The sequence below is a fragment of the Podarcis cretensis genome, assembly GCF_951804945.1.
Source record: "Podarcis cretensis genome assembly, chromosome: 8".
Classification (NCBI taxonomy): domain Eukaryota; kingdom Metazoa; phylum Chordata; class Lepidosauria; order Squamata; family Lacertidae; genus Podarcis; species Podarcis cretensis.
Window position 1 is genome coordinate 52,786,599 of NC_137177.1, and position 21,899 is coordinate 52,808,497.

Below are 21,899 nucleotides of genomic sequence, written 5' to 3' on the forward strand. Positions count from 1 at the left end.
TTTACCTGGCAACTGGCAGCATCTCCCAACCAGAGGAGTTCCCAGAGACCATGGTCTGCTGAACATACAAATTTCCTTGGTGGTGGATCTGACAGTCTCCTCTAGCATTCTCTCCAGTAACGGTCAGCATGAAGAAGGACACCAGGGGCTTCCCTTTGGTTTGTCTCCATCTTTTGTTGCCCAGAGGAGGTATGCTTCAGTCTTTAATCAGAACTGCCTGAAATAATGTTAGAAGAGCCCATCTGGATGAGGCTGAAGGTCTCAGGTAGTTGAGTATCCTCTTTCACACAGTGGACAAACAGGTGCCTCCAGAATGCTCACAAGCAGGACACAAGAGCAATAGCCCTCTCCTGCTGTCAGCCCACACTGTTGGATGTACATCAGAGTGCCATATAGGTATCACAGCTAATAGTTATTTGATTTGATTACATTTATATCTCACCTTTTCCTCTAAGGAGCTTGACTACTTGCTTCTGATATCTGGAATCCCAAGGTGTACTTCCTCGGTGCACAGAATTTCCATTTACCGTATTTTTCGCCCCATAGGACGCACCGGCCCATAGAACGCACCAAGTTTTTTTGGGGGGAAATAAAGGGGAAAAAATTATTTCCCCCCCAGGCGCTTGTGGGGCCTGCAGCGGGGAGAAGCGCTCTTCTCCCCGCCGCCCACCTGCAGACCAGGTCCGGGGACAGCGGGAAGACGCGCTGCGCCTCCCAGCTGTCCCCGGAGCTTGCGGGGCAGGCAGCGGGGAGAAGCGCTCTTCTCCCCGCCGCCCGCCTGCAGACCAGGTCCGGGGACAGCGGGACCCCCGCCGTCAGCCTCCAAACCACATCGGGAGACAGCGGGATGGCGGCGTTCCGCTTCCCTGCTGTCCCCCGACCTTGTGGGGCCGGCGCTGCGGCTCTCCTGAAGCCTGGAGAGCGAGAGGGGTCGGTGCGCACCGACCCCTCTCGCTCTCCAGGCTTCAGCGAAAGCCTGCATTCGCCCCATAGGACGCACACACATTTCCCCTTCATTTTTGGAGGGGAAAAAGTGCATCCTATAGGGCGAAAAATACGGTAATTATTGCAGCTGATGGATACAGCAGTGTCAGCACGCAAATGCAGAGCATCTAGTGGCCGGTGAATGGGTGTGTTAGCCAAGGCAAAGGGCCATAGCTCAGTGGTAGAACATCTGCTTGAGAACCCGGATTGAATTCCTGGAGAGCCTCTGCCAGTCAATGTGGACTAGCACTCAGTAAGCTAGATAGACCAATGAAATGACTTGGCATAAGTTCACCTGTTCCTTGAGTAGCATGAATAATAGAATCATAGAGTTGGAAGGGACCTGAAGCGTCATCTGGTCCAACCCACCTGCAGTGCAGGATTTCCACTAAAGCAGCCCTGACAGATGCCCTTCCAACCTCTGCTTATAAACATCCAATGAAGGAGAGTCTACCACTTTCCAATGGAGTCTGTTCCACTGTAACTTACAAGAATATTGGGTTATGCAAATGTTACATTTAGACATAGACATCCTGTAAAACAAGTGAAGACCATAACATTGCTGGGCCAGAGCAAAGGTTGTCTAGCCAAGTCCTTTGCCTCCAGCAGCACTGATGTCCATCTCCAGTTTCTCTGCTGCAGTTTTTTCAGGGCAGCAGGCTTTAGGGCTATCCTGGAACTCACCCATAAACAACTGAGCCTTGCCTGGGGAAAGTATCAGAGAAAAGCTCTCACCTCTCTACTAGCCACCTTGGCTGCCTGCTAATAGAGAGGTAAAATTGAAGCATTGAAAATATGCATTTTATAATCACCCGGATTTATTCCTTCAGAGAGTTTATTACAACCTTTTTATTTTCATGCGTGGCAAATGTAATCTTATCTGGCGCGCCGGCTGGCCTAGCTCAGCTTGCTGAATCCGTTTTGCGGCGGAAAGCTATCAAACGCCAGTCTTCCAGGGCACACCGTGTCTGCATGTTAAAGTTGCTTGAACGCATTAAAGCAGCTGAAACGTGCATTAAAATATGGCACTTGGAGAATAGGATATCTATGCAATTAGCCATCTGATGCTTTCAACAGCTGCTTGTAAGTTAGATCCGGTGTATCAACAAAAGGGTACCTTGGAGATTTTGAAGAAGAAAGGAAAGCAAGCTTACTGGCTGCAGAAGAAGCCCTCCATTGGGAACTTCAAGGGGTTGTTGTTGTTGTTGTTTTGAAGGGATGTCAAGTTTGTGGATGTGCCATAGATGCACAGGCATCTTGAACCTCCATTTTAACCCCCCCCCCGGCCTTTCTGCCTCTCCCCCACCCCACCCCCTGCCACCGCCTATAGTGTTCAGGCATTGCAAGCTGATAGTGCCAAACTGGTCCACATGTTCCCAGGCACTGGGGAGCACAGCTACGAACCCTGTGAGTTCAAGAAGCAAAATCCTATTAAGATAACGTCACGGGTTTTCTGTTTTACTGTTTGCAAGCCCGCTGTAGTATTGCAAAATGGCACAACAGGGAGGTGCCTGCTGCCAAGGAGCTGTGCTGTAGATAAGATGGGGGGGGGGAGCATTGAACCTCTGCTAGAATCCAAGTTCAGGTGATAAGGAATTTGGAACCCATCCAGCCTTTTGATTCAGTCAGGCAGGAATGCACAAACTCCGCTGAAACTCCCTTTTGCCCACCTGACTGGGGAATTGTGCTGCTGCTACCACTATCCCCACACCATATTCCCAGGGCATACGACATGCTGCATTTAAATAAAAATAAAAATGAAAGGGTCAGCTTGTTCTGCTCACTTCAGTGCAAGATGACACATTATGTAGGTCAGCAGCACTTGGGTCGTTATATTTCCAGAAACTCCAGGAGAGCTGGGGAAGGCAGGATCTGAAGCCTGATCATCTTCTGCACACATCAGCACTGTCATGAAGAGTCAGCAGTCTGGGACCTGGCTATCCACATCCGGACGCTGACCTGCCATCTTTGCTCTAGGACCGGTATTGTGAATCAGGATAGGTCTGAGAAGGCTGCAGTTGCTCCGTCATGCAGGTGCCTTGGGAGGGTCAGGATCCCCTTGCTTCATTGCTAGAGTGCAGCTCTTTTGGGTTGATGGGTGCAAGCAACTTGTGCTAGCAGTGGAGTACATGGCATCTCTGTTTCCCCAGGTGACCCCAGGTTTGGACGACAAAGAAGGGGAGCTCTTTGTGAAGGGGCCTACGGTATTTCTGGAATACTGGAACAGACCTAAGGAGACCAGGGATGCCTTCACTCCTGACGGCTGGTTTAAAACAGGTACCTTGATTGGGGAGGTGCTGGAGCGCTTCACTTTGCATGCAGAAGATTCAATTCCTGGCAGCACCTCCAGTTAAAAATGTCAGGTAGCCAGTGGTAGGACAGTCCCTTCTGTAACTGAGACCTTGGAGAGCCACTGCCAGCCAGAGAGATGAGATGGACAGAGTAACTGACCTGACATAAGACTGCTAACTACATTTTTTATAGGACCCCCAAGTGAGAGAGTCTTAGTGTGATGTGCCCTGTGGCAAGACTCCTCTACATTGGTTCATGGCACAAGACTATGGGAAAGATCTTCAGCCCTGGTGTGTTTGGCTGGGAACCAGGAACTGATGCAGCACTTGCGCCTGGCTGCTGTTCGGGCAAAGTTACTGGACTAGTGTTAGTAACATTGATATAGGAGTAGACATCGTGGTGTCCGCCATCTCCAACAGCCCCAGCCAGCGCTACTAATGATCAAGGGATGATGGGAGTTGTAATTCAGCAACATCTGCAGGGCACCGTGTTAGCTAAGCATAAATTAATATATCATTTATATCTCTTGTATGCAAATAACTCTGGACTTGCCTAACTCAATTTGCCCTTGCAACAAGTCAAGAGTAGCATAGTTCCCATTCGGTGTCCACTTACCTTTCCTGTTCCACGTTGAGCAGGGATTTGAACCCAAGCCCTGCTGGGACCTCCTTGTCTGCAGCAGTAATATGGTTAAGTGGTGTTTTGCTCATAGGGTTCAGTCAAGGATTCTCCACTGATCATATGAACCCTTGGCTGAGTTGAGTCTCAGGAACTAAATATCCCCACCCCTGATGGGGACGCCATACAGTTGTGCCCTAAAAATGGAATGGTTCCTTCTGCTAGCTCCATCCCTCAGCAGAGCCTTGGAATGTAGGAGGACCTGTTAAGAGTTACATTTTGGCCTCTTAAGTCTCTTGACCCAAAGCCGTCTTGTTTTTGACTCTTTCCTATTCCTGTTACTAGCGACAGTGTAGGTGTATACACATGGGACATTTGTTCTCTCTTCGTTCAGCCCTGGTTGTCATTAATCTTGTAGGCTGCAGAAAGCTTGGGTGTCTCGTTAATTTCATTCCTGTCACTCAGTCTATTCCCACCCCTGCCCAGGTCTTTGTTTGCACACAGGGGGCACTTCCTTTCTGTATCGCTGCTTGTTTAATGTAATTTGGGCTGAGGAGGAATGTGAGAGGAAGACAACTATCATGCAGCATGGCACCAAATAAAATGAGCTGCAAACCAACAATGTCCCCAGTTCAAATCTCGCTGTGATAGTTTGCTGAGTGTTCTAGATCAAGTGGCTGTCAGCATCTCATCTGCAGTATCAGAATAATATACTGGCCTACCATGCAGGCCTGTTGTATGGATTACAGCAGGATAACATATGTGAAGCACTTTGGACAGTAAAATGCTATATAATAATCACATTAATAACCGACTTAAGTACTTCAACCTGACTTTCTGGTGCCTTCTCTGTGGCTTTACTATGTGTGTTCTATTCATTTTGTGGTTGGGTGGTTGGTTTTGTGACTTAAATGAGAGCTGCAGTTTGGCAAGTTTTGCTCATGCCGCAGTCCTCCTTCCTGTGAGCAGTGAGATTTTGCGGCTTGATGTTAGTGGGCAATGCAGCATTGTGGGGCAATCCGTTAAAAAAAAAAAGAACGAAAGGATTTTTAAAAAGTTGACCCTCCTGATGAATATTTCAGATGCAAACGAATGGCATGCATTAATTATTGTAAAGAGATGTCTTTAGGAGAAAATGATTTTGAAATTCAGTTTAATTTCATTGTAATGCATTGCAAACAGGAAGGGAGTATGTGTGTTTAATTGGCTCTCGGGGGTATGGCCTGGAAGATGCCATGCCTTTGTCACAGACCATTAGCGATACAGACTGCATAATGAGAAACTACAATCAGCTCACAGCTGCTGGCTCCTACGGGGAGAGAATGATATTAAATGGAAATCAGTATAAATTAAACTTAACCCTTTCGCTGGGCAAATTTTAACTTCCAAGCAAGAAATGCTGGCAGCGGGGTGGTGGTGGGAGAAAATGACAGCTCTTCTGAATTAGAGGCAAGTTGGAGAAGCCTCAGAAGCCACCCTCCGTCCTACCACTGTTAATCTCATTTGACACAGAGTGATGGCATTTTGATTGTTTCCCTCTGGTTGCACCCCACCTTCCCCTCCTCCCAATTTTCCTCCTGTCCCCTTTTGGATCCTTTGAAAAAAAAATTAATGGTAGGCAACATATTTCCAGAGCTGACACCTCTTGATCCACAGTGAGATGCAGGTTTGCTGGTGAGACTGCCTTGTTAGCTATTCAGAAAACTATTTTGTATGGAGGCATAGGAAGGAATATAGGGAAGCTGTCTTTTAATTGAGCCAGGCCATTGGTCCATTAAGCTCAGTATTGTTTACACAGGCTGGCAGCCAGTCTCCTGGATTTCAGGCAGGAGCTTTCCTCAGCCCTACCTGGAGATGTCAGGGATTTACCCTGGGGCCTTTTCCATGTAAAGCATGCATCACAGTCCTTCACCGAGAAAAGACCAGCTCTTCAAACTGAAAGTCGTACTGAGCTCCCCACTTGTATTCTGCAGTTTTAGCAGATACTGTCCTTGTGTCTTGAAACTTGATCCCTGTAGCAATGAGGGCTACAAACTTTTTAAAAAAGAAATTGAGCTAATACTGAGATACTCAGAAGGTTGAATTCTGCTGTTGTGCTGTGGGTGCACAGAACGTACCCAGCCATACACAAAAGACTGAGGAGCAACATGCTCTTCCTCTTTTATCATTATGAATCCCAGAGAGGTACCTACAAAGCATTTTGTAGCAGCAGCAAAATGAGTTCTAGAAGAAGCATTTGAATGAGTTAAACAGAGTTAATTACTGCCATGGTGTTCCAAAGAATGCAACTGAAGCAGATTATAACTGCAACAGGGGCATTTACTGACACAGCTCTATATGGCTTGGGGAAAATACCTTAAAATCCTACTTGCCAGCATTAGAGTCTTAACTGCTTGTGCAACCAGGTACTCAGGATTTTTCCAGTCCTAGTCACATAAAGAGAAAAGATAGAGAAAGGCAGCAGTGAACAAGGGAAGGAACTATACTCTTACCCAACTTAGGTCTGAATACGGCCACTTATGTCTCCCCTTCCCATCCTGGGCATGGGGCCCAATGTGGCAAGGCTGCTGATGAGGCATTCTTCAAGGGCATGTGGAAGCTGGCCCTCAGTTGGGGTGGGAGCACAACTGGAGCAAAGTAAACCTGGCGACGGTGCGCTGCTCTGCCTCTAATAACTTCTGAGCCATAATTGAGCATTTTGCTTATTCCTAATGACAATCCTAGAAACCAGCAGGTCAGCAAATGAAGAATAATTGCTAGCAGAGAAAGCACATGCAGATTCTAACATGCTGCACTTGGTGATGGATTGAGCCACATTAAGATGGAGCTCCAAAGTTCTAGGCAGATAGGGTAGCTAAAGTCTGTCAGGGTCAGAAAGAGAGCTAGAGGTGGGAACAAATGCCCCATGGATATAATGGAGGGCTGTTAATGATGTGTGTCTGTGTGTGCTTATTTATGAAAGGAAATAATGTAGCTGGCCTTGGCTCACCTTGCAACTGTTCAGGCTCTTACTTATATAAAGAAGCATCTTCTTCTGCATCTTGACATGTCAGTAAACAACCCCACATATGATGAGCTAGCTGTATGTGAACAACACTCTCCCTGTCATTGGCTGAGCTTCTGTGGTGTCATGAAATGTTCACTAACATTCTGACTTATCCATGGAATGATGACAAACTGCGTGTTCCTGTGAGGGATTTGAAAGGTCACTTTGGTTCAGATATACATGAGCCCCATAAAATGCAATAAATGCAGTCCACATGACGAAGACCACTGTTCTCCACAAGAAGAAGCGACCCAGGTGAATTCAGTGTAAGTACAGTGGTGCCTCGCAAGACGAAAATAATCCGTTCCACGAGTCTCTTCGTCTAGCGGTTTCTTCGTCTTGCGAAGCATCCCTATTAGTGGCTTAGCGGATTAGCGCTATTAGTGGCTTAGCGGCTATTAGTGGTTTAGTGGCTTAGCGGCTATTAGCAGCTTAGCGGCTTAGAAAAAGGGGGGGGAAAGGAAAAAAACTTGCAAGACTCGCAAGACATTTTCATCTTGCAAAGCAAGCCCATAGAGAAATTCATCTTGCGAAGCGCCTCAAAAAACGGAAAACCCTTTCGTCTAGCGGGTTTTTTGTCTTGCGGGGCACCACTGTAGTCACAAAATCACTCAAGCAGTTACAGGCAGCATTCTGAAGTTCACGAAGAGTACGGTACTTCCTAAATTGCAAAGTGCTACGAAATTGTGGGGTGAAAAGCAGCACTCCTAGCGCATTAGCATCATGTCCACGGTTTCATAAATCCAACTGTTGCTTTTGTTTTCTCCCAGTACCTTGAAATATGGACATAGTCAGCCAGGAGCTTTTCCTGCTGTAACTCTGTGGAAGTGAATATAAGAGCGCAGAGTGGCTACACTAGTTTGGTTGAAAGATGGGCTTTCATCTTGAGTGTCTATGTGCATCCCCCTCCCGCTGTGCAAAGGATTTCTCCCAAAGGAAAAGCACGCTGTGCAGCATGAGTGGCAGGGAGAGGCAAGATCATAGAGCTATGTTCTCCCTGCGGATAGGCTCGCTCCATTCACATTTGCCCACACGTCTAGGAAAGTAGAACCTGGGAGTATTTGGTGAGATTTATTTTCAATTACAGGTTGAGGCAGAGACATGAAATAGTGCCGACTTTGAAAGTGGTGCATAAATCCTGCAAGCAAATCCATGTATATCAGCTCCATATAATAAGACTTTATTGATTGCTATATTGTATCTGTCAGAATAAAACTCCCTTAATGCCTGCATCAGGGCCAGGAAGATAGAGGCCTTGGCTGGTAACGGAATCTGATTCAAGAATCAATGCCATTTGATTAATATGTCGTTAAGAAAGTAAGAGTTATTTAACTTGTTTGATGCGGGCTTTAAACCGATGACTCATTTCTATTAAGCTCCCCTGCTTTTGAGCTGTGCAGAAAACATAAATGTAATCAATGTTGCTCTTTTGCATGTAACCAAATCCTGTATTTTGGTATTCAGAGTTTATATTACAGTTCCTTTTACGGAAGTCCCAGTCTCTACCTCTCAAATTCGCATACCCTAAGCTTCCAGGGCTGGCCCAAGACATCTTGCAGCCTGAGGCAAAGGATAAGATGGTGCATGCACACACAGGGGAGTTGACCAGACTAGTGGGTGAATCTTGCCTGAACACAGATGATGGGACAACATTGTCCATGATACCTGAGGGTAGCAAGCTAGTTTATGGAGCCCAGGACAGGTTGTATAACACACAGTGATCTGTCTTCCAGTCAGGGGGATACAGTCCCACTGCCCAGCTTCTGTAGCCTGCAGCAGTTACCTCTCTTCCTAATAGTGGGGCTGCCTGGCAAGTTTCTGCAAATGCATTGTGCACCACACAGAACAGACTGCTTGATTTCACCATTCTGAGAATCTTAATTGTTGTTTCTAAGTAGCGAAGGCACCCAGAGGATGCGAGAATTTTTTTCCTGCTATTTCTGCAGTTTTCTGCTTTTCTACCCAACAGTCTCAGACATTTTGCAGGGCACCTTGAATATCATTGCTTTTAGGGATCGCAGCTGTAAATCAGACACATTTTGGAGTGTGGATTGCAGTGTGGATGATTCCATTGTTTAGGTAGGATGCAGGTTCTGTCTGTTGCTTTTCACATTTCCCCAAATTTGGATGCTGCCTGCTGCTGGTGGACTGTGAGCAAAATTGAGAGTATACCAAAAAGGGGGCAGTGGGGGATTTTCAAATCATGAACATGGCACTAATGTGCAATGATAGTTATTTTTAAATCTAACATTTCTTAACACTTTGCAGTTCAGGAACTACTAAATCAAACAGCTGTCACTGTATTCCTCATGAGCCTCAGAATATATTTTCACAGCAGATAATTCCCTCTTCACCTAAGGAAAGTAAATCTGGTAGAGTCCACATAATTATCTGCACCTGTGGAACTACTTGGCAGTATCCACTTCAGTCATTGATGGATTTCCTTGTGGCAGGTCAAGTTTAAAAATGTTTAGACCCTTGAAGGCAACCGACCAGGACTTCTGGCGGTCCAAGGGCAGAATGCCAGTGCTCTGCTAAACTCCTGGCTCTCCCCCAATGGCTCATAGAAGAAGGATAAATTATGCAAGATTTGCAGATGTGCCTGATTTGCAGAATCCATTCAGGTGTAAAATAGATGTCATATTGGCACAGAATTTCAATCTGTTCTGTAGTTAGCCCTGAAGGTTCTGTTCATTTCCCTGTGAGTCCTTTTGCCCTTCAACCCTAAGAGGATAGAAGACCCAAAAAACAAAACAAAAACACCCCTTTGCTTGAGCTTGGCTGGTCTTGTTCTGTTTCCTTCAATGCCAGCTAGCACAGAGAAGGTTAAGCAGATGGCACGCCGCAATACTACACTGAGTTGGCAGTGGCTTTTTCTGGCTCCTTCCAATCCCCAGAGAGAAGCAGGTGTTCCCCACTCCGGGGTGGGCATTTGTTTCCATTCATGGGCATTCACACCTGAGATAGAAATCACTTGCGCCTGTTCGGCACAAGCTATAAATAGGAACATGTCTAATTAAAATCCTAGCATGCAATATTTTCCCCATGTTTGTTTACATTGTCTCTCCCAGTCATAAATTCGATTAATACTATTTTTTTGTTTTAAATTATTGCTTAATTATGAGCTCCTGCAAATGTTGCATATGACTTATCAGCAGGGTAAGCTCGCTGCATGAAATACACACGCCCAAGGCTGGGAAGAGGGAGAGCTTTCTAGTAGCCAGAGGTTGAGATCCAGAGAATGGCCTGGTGGGATGATGTGATTAACTCAGATGGACTGGGAAGATCTGCTTAGCCTTGACCTCTAGGATTATGTCTCTTTTGACATATCCTTGCCTATGGATGGTCCCCTAACTTAATTAGCTCCAGCAGCAAGGAACTGTACTCTAGCTTTGCCCAGGGATGGGAACATCTGGCTTAGGGGTCATGTGCCGACCTCAACTTAATTTCCTGTTGGTGGTGGGGAAGGGACAGGAACGGGGGCGGGGCTTGCCCACCACTGGCTCTGCCCCTGTCTATCACTGGCACGCAGTCCCCAGTAGATTTCTCACAAGGGAATATGATAGAAGCAAATGAGGAATACCATTACTGGGCCACCAGGGCTTCCTCAGTTCCACAGGAAGGACATCACTGCCTTGGAAGCCATTTCTAAATGCCCAAATATATACAAAAATACATGAGAGGCCTCCAGTCTGGGTTCCATCCCTGGCATTTCTGAGTAGGGCTAGGAATGTCTTCTGCCTGAGACCCTGGAGAGCTGCTGCCAGTCAGTGTATACAGTATGCACTGAGATGAATCAATGGTCTGACTGAATATAAGGCAGCTCCCTGCATTCCTAAATAGGACATTAAAGATGGCCATTCCCTGGGCAAATCTGTATTTGGCCTTATAGCTGCTGTACTTCAATCAAAAGAAACCCTGAGACCGTTGAAATGAGCAGCTGCAAAATTGAAATTCATTGAATAATATTATCCAGTCTCTCAGGATAGTATGGGTAGTTACTGCACAAAGAAAATGTAATTGTCCCTCATTTACTGTTCAAGCTTTGATGCACTAGCAAGCACAAATTTATGTTTAGATTGTGCATTATATTTACGTTTTCAAAAGCCAGCTATCAGAATATATGGTCTTCTCTCTCCAACTTAGGTTATAACCAGCTATGCCATAACCTTAGCTGTTCTTTTCCAAGCAATGGCCACAGCAGCATGGGGGTTCTGACCCAAGCAGGAGTTCATGGCAGGGTCAGGCAGGACAAAGCAGTGCAAAGTTCTGGCTTCAGCAAGGCAGGGTCAAAGAAGACAAGTTTACTTTTCCCAAGTTGTAGTAATAGAAGCCAGGGATGTTCACATATATTTGGTGTGGGGGACCTTTGGCATTTGAGAACTACAACTCCCATCATCCCTTTGCCATTGGCCATTCTTGCTGGAACTAATGGGAGTTGTACTTTTGAAGGGCCAAAGGTTCTCCACATTAGAAGGAAATCAGCAAGATGCAGATAGCACTTTGGACAGCTCCACTGAGAGTTTAGGACTAGGTAGGTGACATATAGAAGCAAGACTCAAATTTTGCTTCAGTAACAGGCAACCCCAAAAGAAACATTAAACACAGCTCCAGCTCCAGCTGTGCCTTTGGTGAGAGGAGTCTCTTCAGTTAAAGGGACCTAGCCTGCTTTAATCCCTGTTGACTCCAGCCAGAGAAAGGCAATGGAGTCAGAGAAAGGCAATGGAATCTCCTCAAGCCAGAAAGGCACTGGTGCAATGGGCTGCTTTTGTGCCAGCGTTTCTAGGGTAGTAGAAGGTGATAGTTCAGGGGCTGGCTCTGAAGGTGTTTCACTCTTCCATGCAGAAACTTCCTCTGAATCTATAGTATTCTGGAGTCATGACACAGCCGTACACGTTGAGTTCCATTCATACATCTGATAGAGGTTTTCTTTTTTTTTCATTTTCTGTTATTCCATGTAGCACACTCACATCTTCAAGGCTTGGCAGCTTGGTTGGCAAGGGCCCACTGTGGCTCAGAGGTAGAGGTGGGAATGTCCCCAGTCTGAAACTCTTGGAAAGCACTGTAAAGAATATTGAGCTGACTCTGTAGCACGCAACATCCTATGATCCTCCTCTTCCTTGCATGTAAGGAAAAACAGCATCCCAAAAATGGAGGTGGGGGTGGAATCTGATAAGAAATAATATCACAGTATCCAGGGCTTTGTTTTCTCAGTTTTTAAAGCTTTCATCCCCTCTCCCCCTCCTCCCCACGCTGCCTTCTGTCACCCCAGTGTCTGGAAGCAGTGGCTTTGTTTGCAACCTCCCCAGTTCAAGGCCAAATGCCTTGTAAGCTGTTAGCCTTTTATTTAACTCTGGTGTTTTGCCCAGCCAGCTGATAAGGACATGTGAAAGAAGAAGAAGAAGCCTCTGACTTCTAAGGGCTTCCAATTCCTTCCCACTCTGTAATCCTGGGCAGATAACATCATTGGGAGTGATAGCCCCAGGCTCTTTGCTTTCGACAGAAGCCTCCCTGTGGGCTTCACTCAAGACAATTGAGAACATATTTACTCAGAACTAATGGCATTGTGATGGAAGCAGAAATGGGGGGGTGGGAGGGAGGGAGGGTGGCTGCAGCGCTTTGCTTACAGTGGTTGGTGAAGGAAGCTTCTCTATTTTTAAATAAAAGGGCTACTTGGACACCTTTTGCAGGAAATCCTCTGCACCACTGCCACTATGCCCACCTGCTGCTACCTTGGTGGACTATTTAACAATCCTGCTCATTCACGAGAGACAACGGGAAGGTCACTGCATGGGCGTAGCGGGAAGAGAGTTATTGCTTGCTTTAGCTAGACATGTAATTGATCCCGGAGCTGTTCTGCAAAGGGCAGGAGCGGAGCAAAGGGGTTTTAACTCCAGCATCTTGGTTATTGCAATTACTTTTTGCCAAGCTTCAGCCTCTCAAGCTGCTGAGTGGCATGGCAGACTCTCTTTTTTCCTTTTCACCATCTGCAGGGATGCCTATAAATACTTAAATGCTAATTTGAGAGAAAGTAGAAAAAGGGAAGGAAGGAAAGAAGGAAGGAAGGAAGGAAGGGACTTTCCTATTTATGGTGATCTGTTTTTTTCTCTAGAAACTCTCCACAGCACCTTGACGGAAGTTGACAGGGAGGAACGTTTTTATTTCCTCAGGGTCACACAATGAAATCAGATGGCTGGAGCTTCAGGACTGCCCAAAATTATCTGCATCCCAGAGTACATTGCATAATTAACTTATGGAACTCACTGCCACAAAATGTGGTCTTGTCCACTGGCTTGCGTGGCTCTGAAGGGAATTAGACAAATTAATAGAGGATGGATCTCTTGGTGGCTGTTAGTCATCATAAGGGGGACATGCAACAAAATGTTGCAGTGCAAAGTACTCCTTTTCAGCATGCTAGCCAGCCAGCCATGTCTTCTTTCAGAATATTCCATTCCGTTCCACCTCATTGCTTGTTTTCAGTCTTCCTTTCCTTCAGTTCTAAAAGTCAAGCCAGCATTCCATGGCCCTGTGTATGTTCAGGCCTGGGCTGTTTTGCGTCTCCTACCCACCTCTCCTTAGAGACCCCCACCGCCCAAAAAAATGTACTTCTGTAAATCTTTTTGTGCTTGTATCTTGACTGCATAAGGCTTCTTTCAGAGAATGAGTTCGCCATGTGGAACCATGTTTAGAGGCAGTATGCTGCTGGGGAGCAACAGCTAGTCTGAAGAGAGGGCTATGTGCCTCTATGGATGGATATGGCTTAATGGGGGGGGGGTGGAGAGATGGATTGTAAAATATTTTGCCCTACAGCTAAGAGACAAATCACCATGTGGCATTCCTAGGAGGGTTGGGTAGTTGGCAGTTCAGTCAGCTCTCGCTTAAGAATAAAAATAATAATTTTACTATTTATACCCCACCCATCTGGCTGGTTTCCTCAACCACTCTTGGCGGTTCCCAGCAGAATAGTAAAAACACCGTAAACATTAAAAACTTCCCTAAACAGGGCTGCCTTCAGATGTCTTCTAAAAGTCAGATAGTTGCTTATATGTAGGGAGGGTGCCACTACTGAGAAGGCCCTCTGCCTGGTTCCCTGTAACTTCACTTCTCACAGTGAGGGAACCCACAGAAGACCCTTGGAGGAGGACCTCAGTGTCCGGGCTGAACAATGGGGGTGCATTAAACACCCAGCTCAGATATAGCCCTTTGGAGGCCCATCCTTTTAGGATACCAGATTTGCACCTGATCTGATTTTAAAGCCTGCAGGCTACACACACCCCAGAGATTTCTGCACATTCCAGTGACTGATCTGTCCTTTCTGCCTGCAGGGAGAGGTGACAACAGGGCCAGTACGATCTGCACAACAGGGAATTAAGGCTCTGGCACATTATAAAAAACCACCTGTGCTTTAAGGCAGGCACTTCTTGCTTTGCCCACTTCCTCAATTACCAGCTTGACTTTTGTGTGCCCAAACCCAGGGAGTGCAGGGAGCTTGCCATGCAGGTCCCTCAACAGCACTATTAGTGGTTAGTAGCCAAATGGAGATGTAGGAGTGAGTGGCTTGGCATCCGTCAATGGAAGGCTACCTTTGCCGAGAGCTCCTCTGCAGCCTCTCCCAGAACTCTTGGCTTGCCTCCATCCTGCCTCTTGTTGAGGAAGAGCTTATTAGCAGAGTTCTCTACAAAAAAAAAAAAGCCCTTGAGTGGGTTTCCTTTTCTGTCTTTCTGTTGTTCTTTTTTAAAGGTGTAAATGCCAGGGGAGGCTCTACCAGTGCCTCGCATTCTTTCATCTCGGCAGGGCTTTGCCCTTTCTCGCAGCATGACTCCGACAGCAGGCTCTGTGCTGCTGTGCACAGAATACAAACAAACGCACGGAGTTCGGAGCATGACAAGAATTCCATTGCAGGCAGGCAGGATGCTGCGTGCTCCAGGGCCCTCCATTGCGAGAGCTTCTGAGATCCGCTTCCCTGGTTAACTCCTTCTCTCCTGGCCACGGAGTGATGACATCCAGGAAGGGCAGCAGAGCACAGCTTCTCCTCATGGAGAGTATGAGAAATGGAAGGAAAAACAGGGCACTCATAAATATATGCAGTTGGCATAGAAGAGGTGGACACTAGCCTTTGGGTTTAAAATAGTCACAGCTTTTTTGATTAGATAGAGCTCATAAATGAAAAACTGTGACCAGGACATATGTCAAAGATGTCTCTTTTTTCTGTCCAAAAATATCTGAAAGGCTGCAGGTTCCCCATCTTTGGCCTCGAGATTTTTATTATAGAATCATAGAATCATAGAATAGAATCATAGAGTTGGAAGAGACCACAAGGGCCATCGAGTCCAACCCCCTGCCAAGCAGGAAACACCATCAGAGCACTCCTGACATATGGTTGTCAAGCCTCTGCTTAAAGACCTCCAAAGAAGGAGACTCCACCACACTCTTTGGCAGCAAATTCCACTGTCGAACAGCTCTTACTGTCAGGAAGTTCTTCCTAATGTTTAGGTGGAATCTTCTTTCTTGTAGTTTGGATCCATTGCTCCGTGTCCGCTTCTCTGGAGCAGCAGAAAACAACCTTTCTCCCTCCTCTATGTGACATCCTTTTATATATTTGAACATGGCTATCATATCACCCCCTAACCTCCTCTTCTCCAGGCTAAACATGCCCAGCTCCCTTAGCCGTTCCTCATAAGGCATTGTTTCCAGGCCTTTGACCATTTTGGTTGCCCTCCTCTGGACACATTCCAGTTTGTCAGTGTCCTTCTTGAACCGTGGTGCCCAGAACTGGACACAGTACTCCAGGTGAGGTCTGACCAGAGCAGAATACAGTGGCACTATTACTTCCCTTGATCTAGATGCTATACTCCTATTGATGCAGCCCAGAATTGCATTGGCTTTTTTAGCTGCCTCGTCACACTGTTGGCTCATGTCAAGTTTGTGGTCAACCAAGACTCCTAGATCCTTTTCACATGTACTGCTCTCAAGCCAGGTGTCACCCATCTTGTATTTGTGCCTCTCATTTTTTTTGCCCAAGTGCAATACTTTACATTTCTCCCTATTAAAATTCATCTTGTTTGTTTTGGCCCAGTTCTCTAATCTGTCAAGGTCGTTTGGAAGTGTGATCCTGTCCTCTGGGGTGTTAGCCACCCCTCCCAGTTTGGTGTCATCTGCAAATTTGATCAGGATGCCCTTGAGTCCATCATCCAAGTCGTTGATAAAGATGTTGAATAATTAGAAGGAGGCTGGAGTGAAGTTATGTGGCTTTAGCAGAAATATTATAAAGGACTAAGTAAAAATAGACTGTTAATGGATGAAAGGAGGAAAGGTAAAGTTACATTATATTAAGATAAATTATAGGATAAAAATTGGGAAGGATGGAAAGGATTTGTTGAAATAGCTAACCGAACTAGAATACAAAAAAGGGAGGTGTGAGGAGGTCAAGGAAACAAGCAAATGAAAGATAAGTTATGGGAAGGTTTGTTGTGGTTTTTGGGGTTTGTTTTTTTTAAATTGTTTCTATTTTTCTATTTTTCTGGTTTTTTGCAAGTTTGTGTTTAACTTGGTGTGTTTTCTTTTTCTTTTTGTAACCTTTAAAACCTTAATAAATATTTTTTTTAAAAAAAAAAAAAAGATGAAGATGTTGAATAAGACCGAGCCCAAGACAGAACCCTGTGGCACCCCACTAGTTACTCTTCTCCAGGATGAAGAGGAACCATTGATGAGCACCCTTTGGGTTCAGTCAGTCAGTCAGTTACAAATCCACTGAGTGGTAGCATAGTCAAGACCGCATTTTACCAGCTTCTTTACAAGAATATCATGGGGCACCTTGTCAAATGCCTTGCTGAAATCAAGGTAGGCTACATCCACTGCATTCCCTTGTAATTCTGTCAAAAAACGAGATCAGGTTAGTCTGACATGACTTATTTTTCAGAAATCTATGCTGACTATTGGTGATCACAGCATTCCTTTCTAGGTGCTCACAGACTGTTTGCTTAATGATCTGCTCCAGAATCTTCCCTGGTATTGATGTCAGACTGACTGGGCGGTAATTATTTGGGTCCTCTCTTTTCCCCTTTTTGAAAATAGGGACATTTGCCCTCCTCCAGTCTGCCAGGACTTCGCCTGTTCTCCAGGAATTCTCAAAGATGACTGCCAGTGGTTCTGAGATCACATCTGCCAGTTCTTTTAATACTCTTGGATGCAGTTCATCTGGCCCTGGAGACTTGAATACATCTAAACTAGCCAAGTATTCTTGTACTATCTCCTTAGTTATTATGGGCTGTGTTTCCTCTGCTGAATCATTTGCTCCAAATTCTTCAGGTCGAGCTTTGTTTTCTTTATCGGAGAAGACTGAGGCAAAGAAGGCATAGAGGGGTTCAGCCCTTTCTGTGTCCCCTGTTTGCATTTCACCATCTTCTCCTCTGAGTGACCCCATAATTTATAAAAATAAATTATGTTTATTTTTTAAAATAAATACATAATAAACCTACAGGCTTTACTGTCTCACCTGCCAACTGTGATTGGTATTCAGTATCTCATAGCCTATAGAAAGGTGACATGCACCCTCCACACCCACACCGCAAGGAAAGGAAAAAAATATTCCCACTCCTAGCTGATAATCCTTCCTAAAACCTGGGGGAAGCTGTTGTTACTGTGATTGACTGTGTCTTCTGTGCAGCCTGCTGGCCACAAGTGAGTCTCAGCAGGGTGAAAGAGAAGATGGAGAAGATGGACAACTACAATGGAGAATCAAGTTCTTTATAAGTATGAATAGATAATAAGCAGATGGCAAGGTTTTGAGGAAGGTTTGGACTGTCCTTTTGTGCTGTCTCCTTTCCCCACAGAAGCCTTTGATGCTTTATTAATTGTTGCAGCAGTAGGAATCCAGAAGACACCAAGAGTCTATAGGAAGAGATGCAGAGGGAATCTCTAGCAGCCACCTCAAGCCAAACTTTCCTTACAGTGTGTTTTGTTTCAGGCAGCAGTGCCTGCTGCTCAGGTGGGATGCAGCTAGGAGACAAATCCACCCACAGTCTGGTGATCAGAGTCTGGTCAGGCCAGGGTCAAAGTCCAGCAAGGCTAATTAGCAGACAGGAGTCAGATTCTTACATATGTGTTCAGACAAACTGGTAAGTCAGGTTTAAGACAGGGTTTCCCACCACACCCCCCAACAATGGACCACTTGAAAATTGCTGAGGATCTGTGTGGATTTTCATGCCTATTGTAGTCATTATATTGCTAGATGCTGTGGGATTTTTATTTGTTGTGTATACAGACTACCCTCATGGACACCTTGGCAGACCACAGCTGGGAACCCCTTTGTAATAATAATAATAATAATAATAATTTATTATTTATACCCCGCCCATCTGGCTGGGCCTCCCCAGCCACTCTGGGCGGCTTCCAAAAGAATATTAAAATACTATGATACATCAAACATTAAAAGCATCCCTGAACAGGGCTGCCTTCAGATGTCTTCTAAAAGTCTGGTAGTTGTTGTTCTCTTTGACATCTGGTGGGAGGGCATTCCACAAGGAGGGCGCCACTACCGAGAAGGCCCTCTGCCTGGTTCCCTGTAACTTGGCTTCTCGCAGTGAGGGAACCGCCAGAAGGCCCTTGGTGCTGGACCTCAGTGTCCGGGTAGAACGATGGGGGTGGAGACGCTCCTTCAGGTATACTGGACCGAGGCCATTTAGGGCTTTAAAGGTCAGCACCAACACTTTGAATTGTGCTCGGAAACGTACTGGGAGCCAATGTAGGTCTTTCAAGACCGGTGTTATATGGTCTCGGTGGCCGCTCCCTGTCACCAGTCTGGCTGCTGCGTTCTGGATTAGTTGTAGTTTCCGGGTCACCTTCAAAGGTAGCCCCACGTAGAGTGCATTGCAGTAATCCAAGCGGGAGATAACCAGAGCATGCACCACTCTGGCGAGGCAGTCCACAGGCAGATAGGGTCTCAGCCTGCGTACCAGATGGAGCTGGTACACAGCTGCCCTGGACACGGATTTAACCTGTGCCTCCATGGACAGCTGTGAGTCCAAAATGACTCCCAGGCTGCGCACCTGGTCCTTCAGGGCCACAGTTACCCCATTCAGGACCAGGGAGTCCTCCACACCTGCCCGCCTCCTGTCCCCCAGAAACAGTACTTCTGTCTTGTCAGGATTCAATCTCAATCTGTTAGCCGCCATCCATCCTCCAACCGCCTCCAGACACTCACACAGGACCTTCACCGCCCTCACTGGTTCTGATTTGAAAGATATGTCTAAGATATGCAGAGCAGGGAGACAGTCAGCACCATGGAGAGTTCAGTCAAGCTATATTTGAATGTTGCTCCAGCAACTAGTCTCCTCTGACTGAGCCTTGAGTAGGGTTTTGGCTTCTTTCAGGGTGTTGGCTCTATTGCCACAATGAATGAGGCTTTCACCTTTAAAGGGACCTTGTTTGCTCTGAGAGTCTTTGACTGTGGCGTGGTGGTGAATTTGTAGCAGGAATCTGAGGACAGAATGCAGGCCAAAATGGGGCTGGCCTCATGGTCCTTCCTGGTGATGAGAGTTCAGAGGAGAATAGGGGTATCTGGAATTATTTGGAAAGTCAAATCCTCTCCTGAGAGTTTCTCTTTTTCTCCTCAAGGAGGAAGGAATCAGAGCCCCAGTTAGTAACACTGGCTGTTTTCTCAGAGTGGTGTTCCTGAAAATGATCTGCATTCCTTGGGGCATGTAGGAATCTTTCTGCCTCCATACAGTAATCTCAGAGTTAATTTTATTAAAGAAGGACTAGGGTATTGGTTGCGAAGAAGAAGAAGAAGAAGAAGAAGAAGAAGAAGAAGAAGAAGAAGAAGAAGTTGTTGTTGTTGTTCAAATTCTTAGGAAACTGGACTCTGCATCTCTCGTTTTTCCTGCACTCCCAGTTCAGTTACATCCCTCTCCCTGAAGACTTGCTTGCCTAGCTAAGCCTTTCCTGAATGTTTTTTTTTATCTCCTTCCCTGCCAACTCACTTCTCTCTTCCCTGCTATGTCCAGCAATATAGGTTGCAAGCCCTCCAAGCAGATACCATACTGGTTCTTTGTCTTCTACAGCAAACATTTGGCCCTGCATAAATGAAATATAAACTGTGTCATCCACCCAGAGCCAGGAATTATGATGGGGATCCATAGTTAGACATATTAGGGGTAGAGGTGAACTGTGAACAGGAATGGGAGTAAGTTATTTAATCTTAAAGGAAATGTACATTAAGCAATTAGAAGGAAGATTTAAACCACCAGGGGAGTGAAAATCTGCCCCAGAGATAGTCAGGGGACAGCAAAGAAGTCTGATTAGTATTAAAATGGATCTTGGTGAATTTATGAGTGGTGTATAATTTCTTAGTCTGAGGCATTGTGTCACCTGCAGAGGTCTGGAGCTTTGCAAATTGATGAGTGATATAATTTCTTATTCTGAGGCATAGTCGTCACCTGCAGAGATCTGTCAGTTTTTCTCTTCCCTCTTCCTCTTCACTTATTTTGGATTTTAACTCGGGACTTGGATGCACACGAACAGGAGATGCAACATCACATGGTCCCCTGCTTTTGACACAGTGAACACTGGTTTCATTTTTGGCTTGCTGGGTCTTATTTCGAGTTATAGTTCAACTGGGGTACTAGAGGAGGGCAAAAGAGGACATAGGCAAAAACGTCTCATGGATACTCAAGAGGGTTGTGGATCAGAAGCAGCTGGTGGAAGACATATTCACAAAGCACATAGTAAAATATGGAACACGCTCCCGTGAGATATAGTGTTGCATCTCGCATCCTGCTTACAAGCTTCTGGTGGGCATCTGGGTGGCCACTCGGAGAACAGAGTAATGGAGTCTTTGGCTGACCCAGCAGGGCCCTACATATTTACTTATGGCTGTTCACATTGTCCACTGATAAAGAAGATGTTGTTTTCTGAACCCTAAGGAGATTAAATGCAAGGAAGAACCTCCCTGCTATAGGAACAATTTCATTTCAAATTATTGTTACAGAATCTGCCAGGCTTTTATTTGATGGAGAAGTTGACCAGACATCTGTTGGACTGGGAGAGGGAAAGTTCACTGGATTCTCCCTCCCTCCCCAATTCTTTTCCATATTCTCTCTTAGCACAAGGCGACAGCCTCTTGACAGGTCAGGGGGGTGTCCGGTGTGCCCCACAATTTAATTAACATGGAACTAGAGAAAACCAGGCTGATGCAATCATTCACAAGTGCCTGGGACACTCGGCCCCTGATGGATGCTGCACTTTCTCCTGCATCTGCGTGGCCCACGTACCATTGAGGGGAGCTTCATCTTGTCCAGGCTGCTTGCGTGCTCTCGGTGCCCTCCCTTTCCCCCAGTGTGCTATAAATACATTCCCTCAGTCCATCCCAGCACACTGTATCAATCTTGTTTAATAGACTGGAAAGCTTAATGTGCGGTGGCGGGTCGCGGGGAGCATCGGGGTGATGGATTGTGCCTTCCCGGAGTCGAGCACCGTTGATGTATAATGAAATATTTATGATTTATTCCGGCTAATAAACTGGAATGAAGTGTGTGATATATGTGAGCAGATGGGGAACTATTGATGCAGCTTTCATTTGGGGAGTGTGGGGAGGTTTATGTCCGTAACACACACGTACACACATCACAGACCCTTGCATGCCATAAACTCTGCACCTCGCATGGCTGTTGTGGGGACAACCGATTCCCATCCTGTCATTAATCTCTTACTCCTTCCCTCTAATTGTTTGTCATTCTGCATCCCCTCCCGCACCTGTTCTCCACAAGCCTCCTTTTGTACAGAATGCCTTTTATCCAAGGGCTTTGCTGCTCTCTCTGTGTTATGTGTGAGCCCTGAGACTTTGCCCCTGCACTGGAATTTTCAGAGTGTGGCACTAACACCTCCTGGGGCAGTTTTCAGCCGTGGCTGTTGTCAAGTCCAGCAGGAGGCTGGCATAACCCCTAGCGAAGGATCCCTTTTG

General features: G+C 46.0%; 1 protein-coding gene across 6 annotated transcripts in view; it reads left to right on the plus strand.

Annotated features, from left to right (window-relative positions):
- The window catches only part of ACSF3 (acyl-CoA synthetase family member 3), a 70,462-nt gene that overhangs the window by 37,818 nt on the left and 10,745 nt on the right, over positions 1-21,899 (plus strand). For 5 of the 6 annotated variants that reach the window (XM_079988820.1, XM_079988821.1, XM_079988818.1 and 2 more), the window contains one exon: positions 3,135-3,261. The exons of the other annotated variant lie outside the window; for it this stretch is intronic. In XM_079988820.1, coding sequence (XP_079844946.1) covers positions 3,135-3,261 — 127 coding nt within the window. The remainder of the gene's footprint in view (positions 1-3,134; positions 3,262-21,899) is intronic. 6 annotated transcript variants of the gene reach the window in all.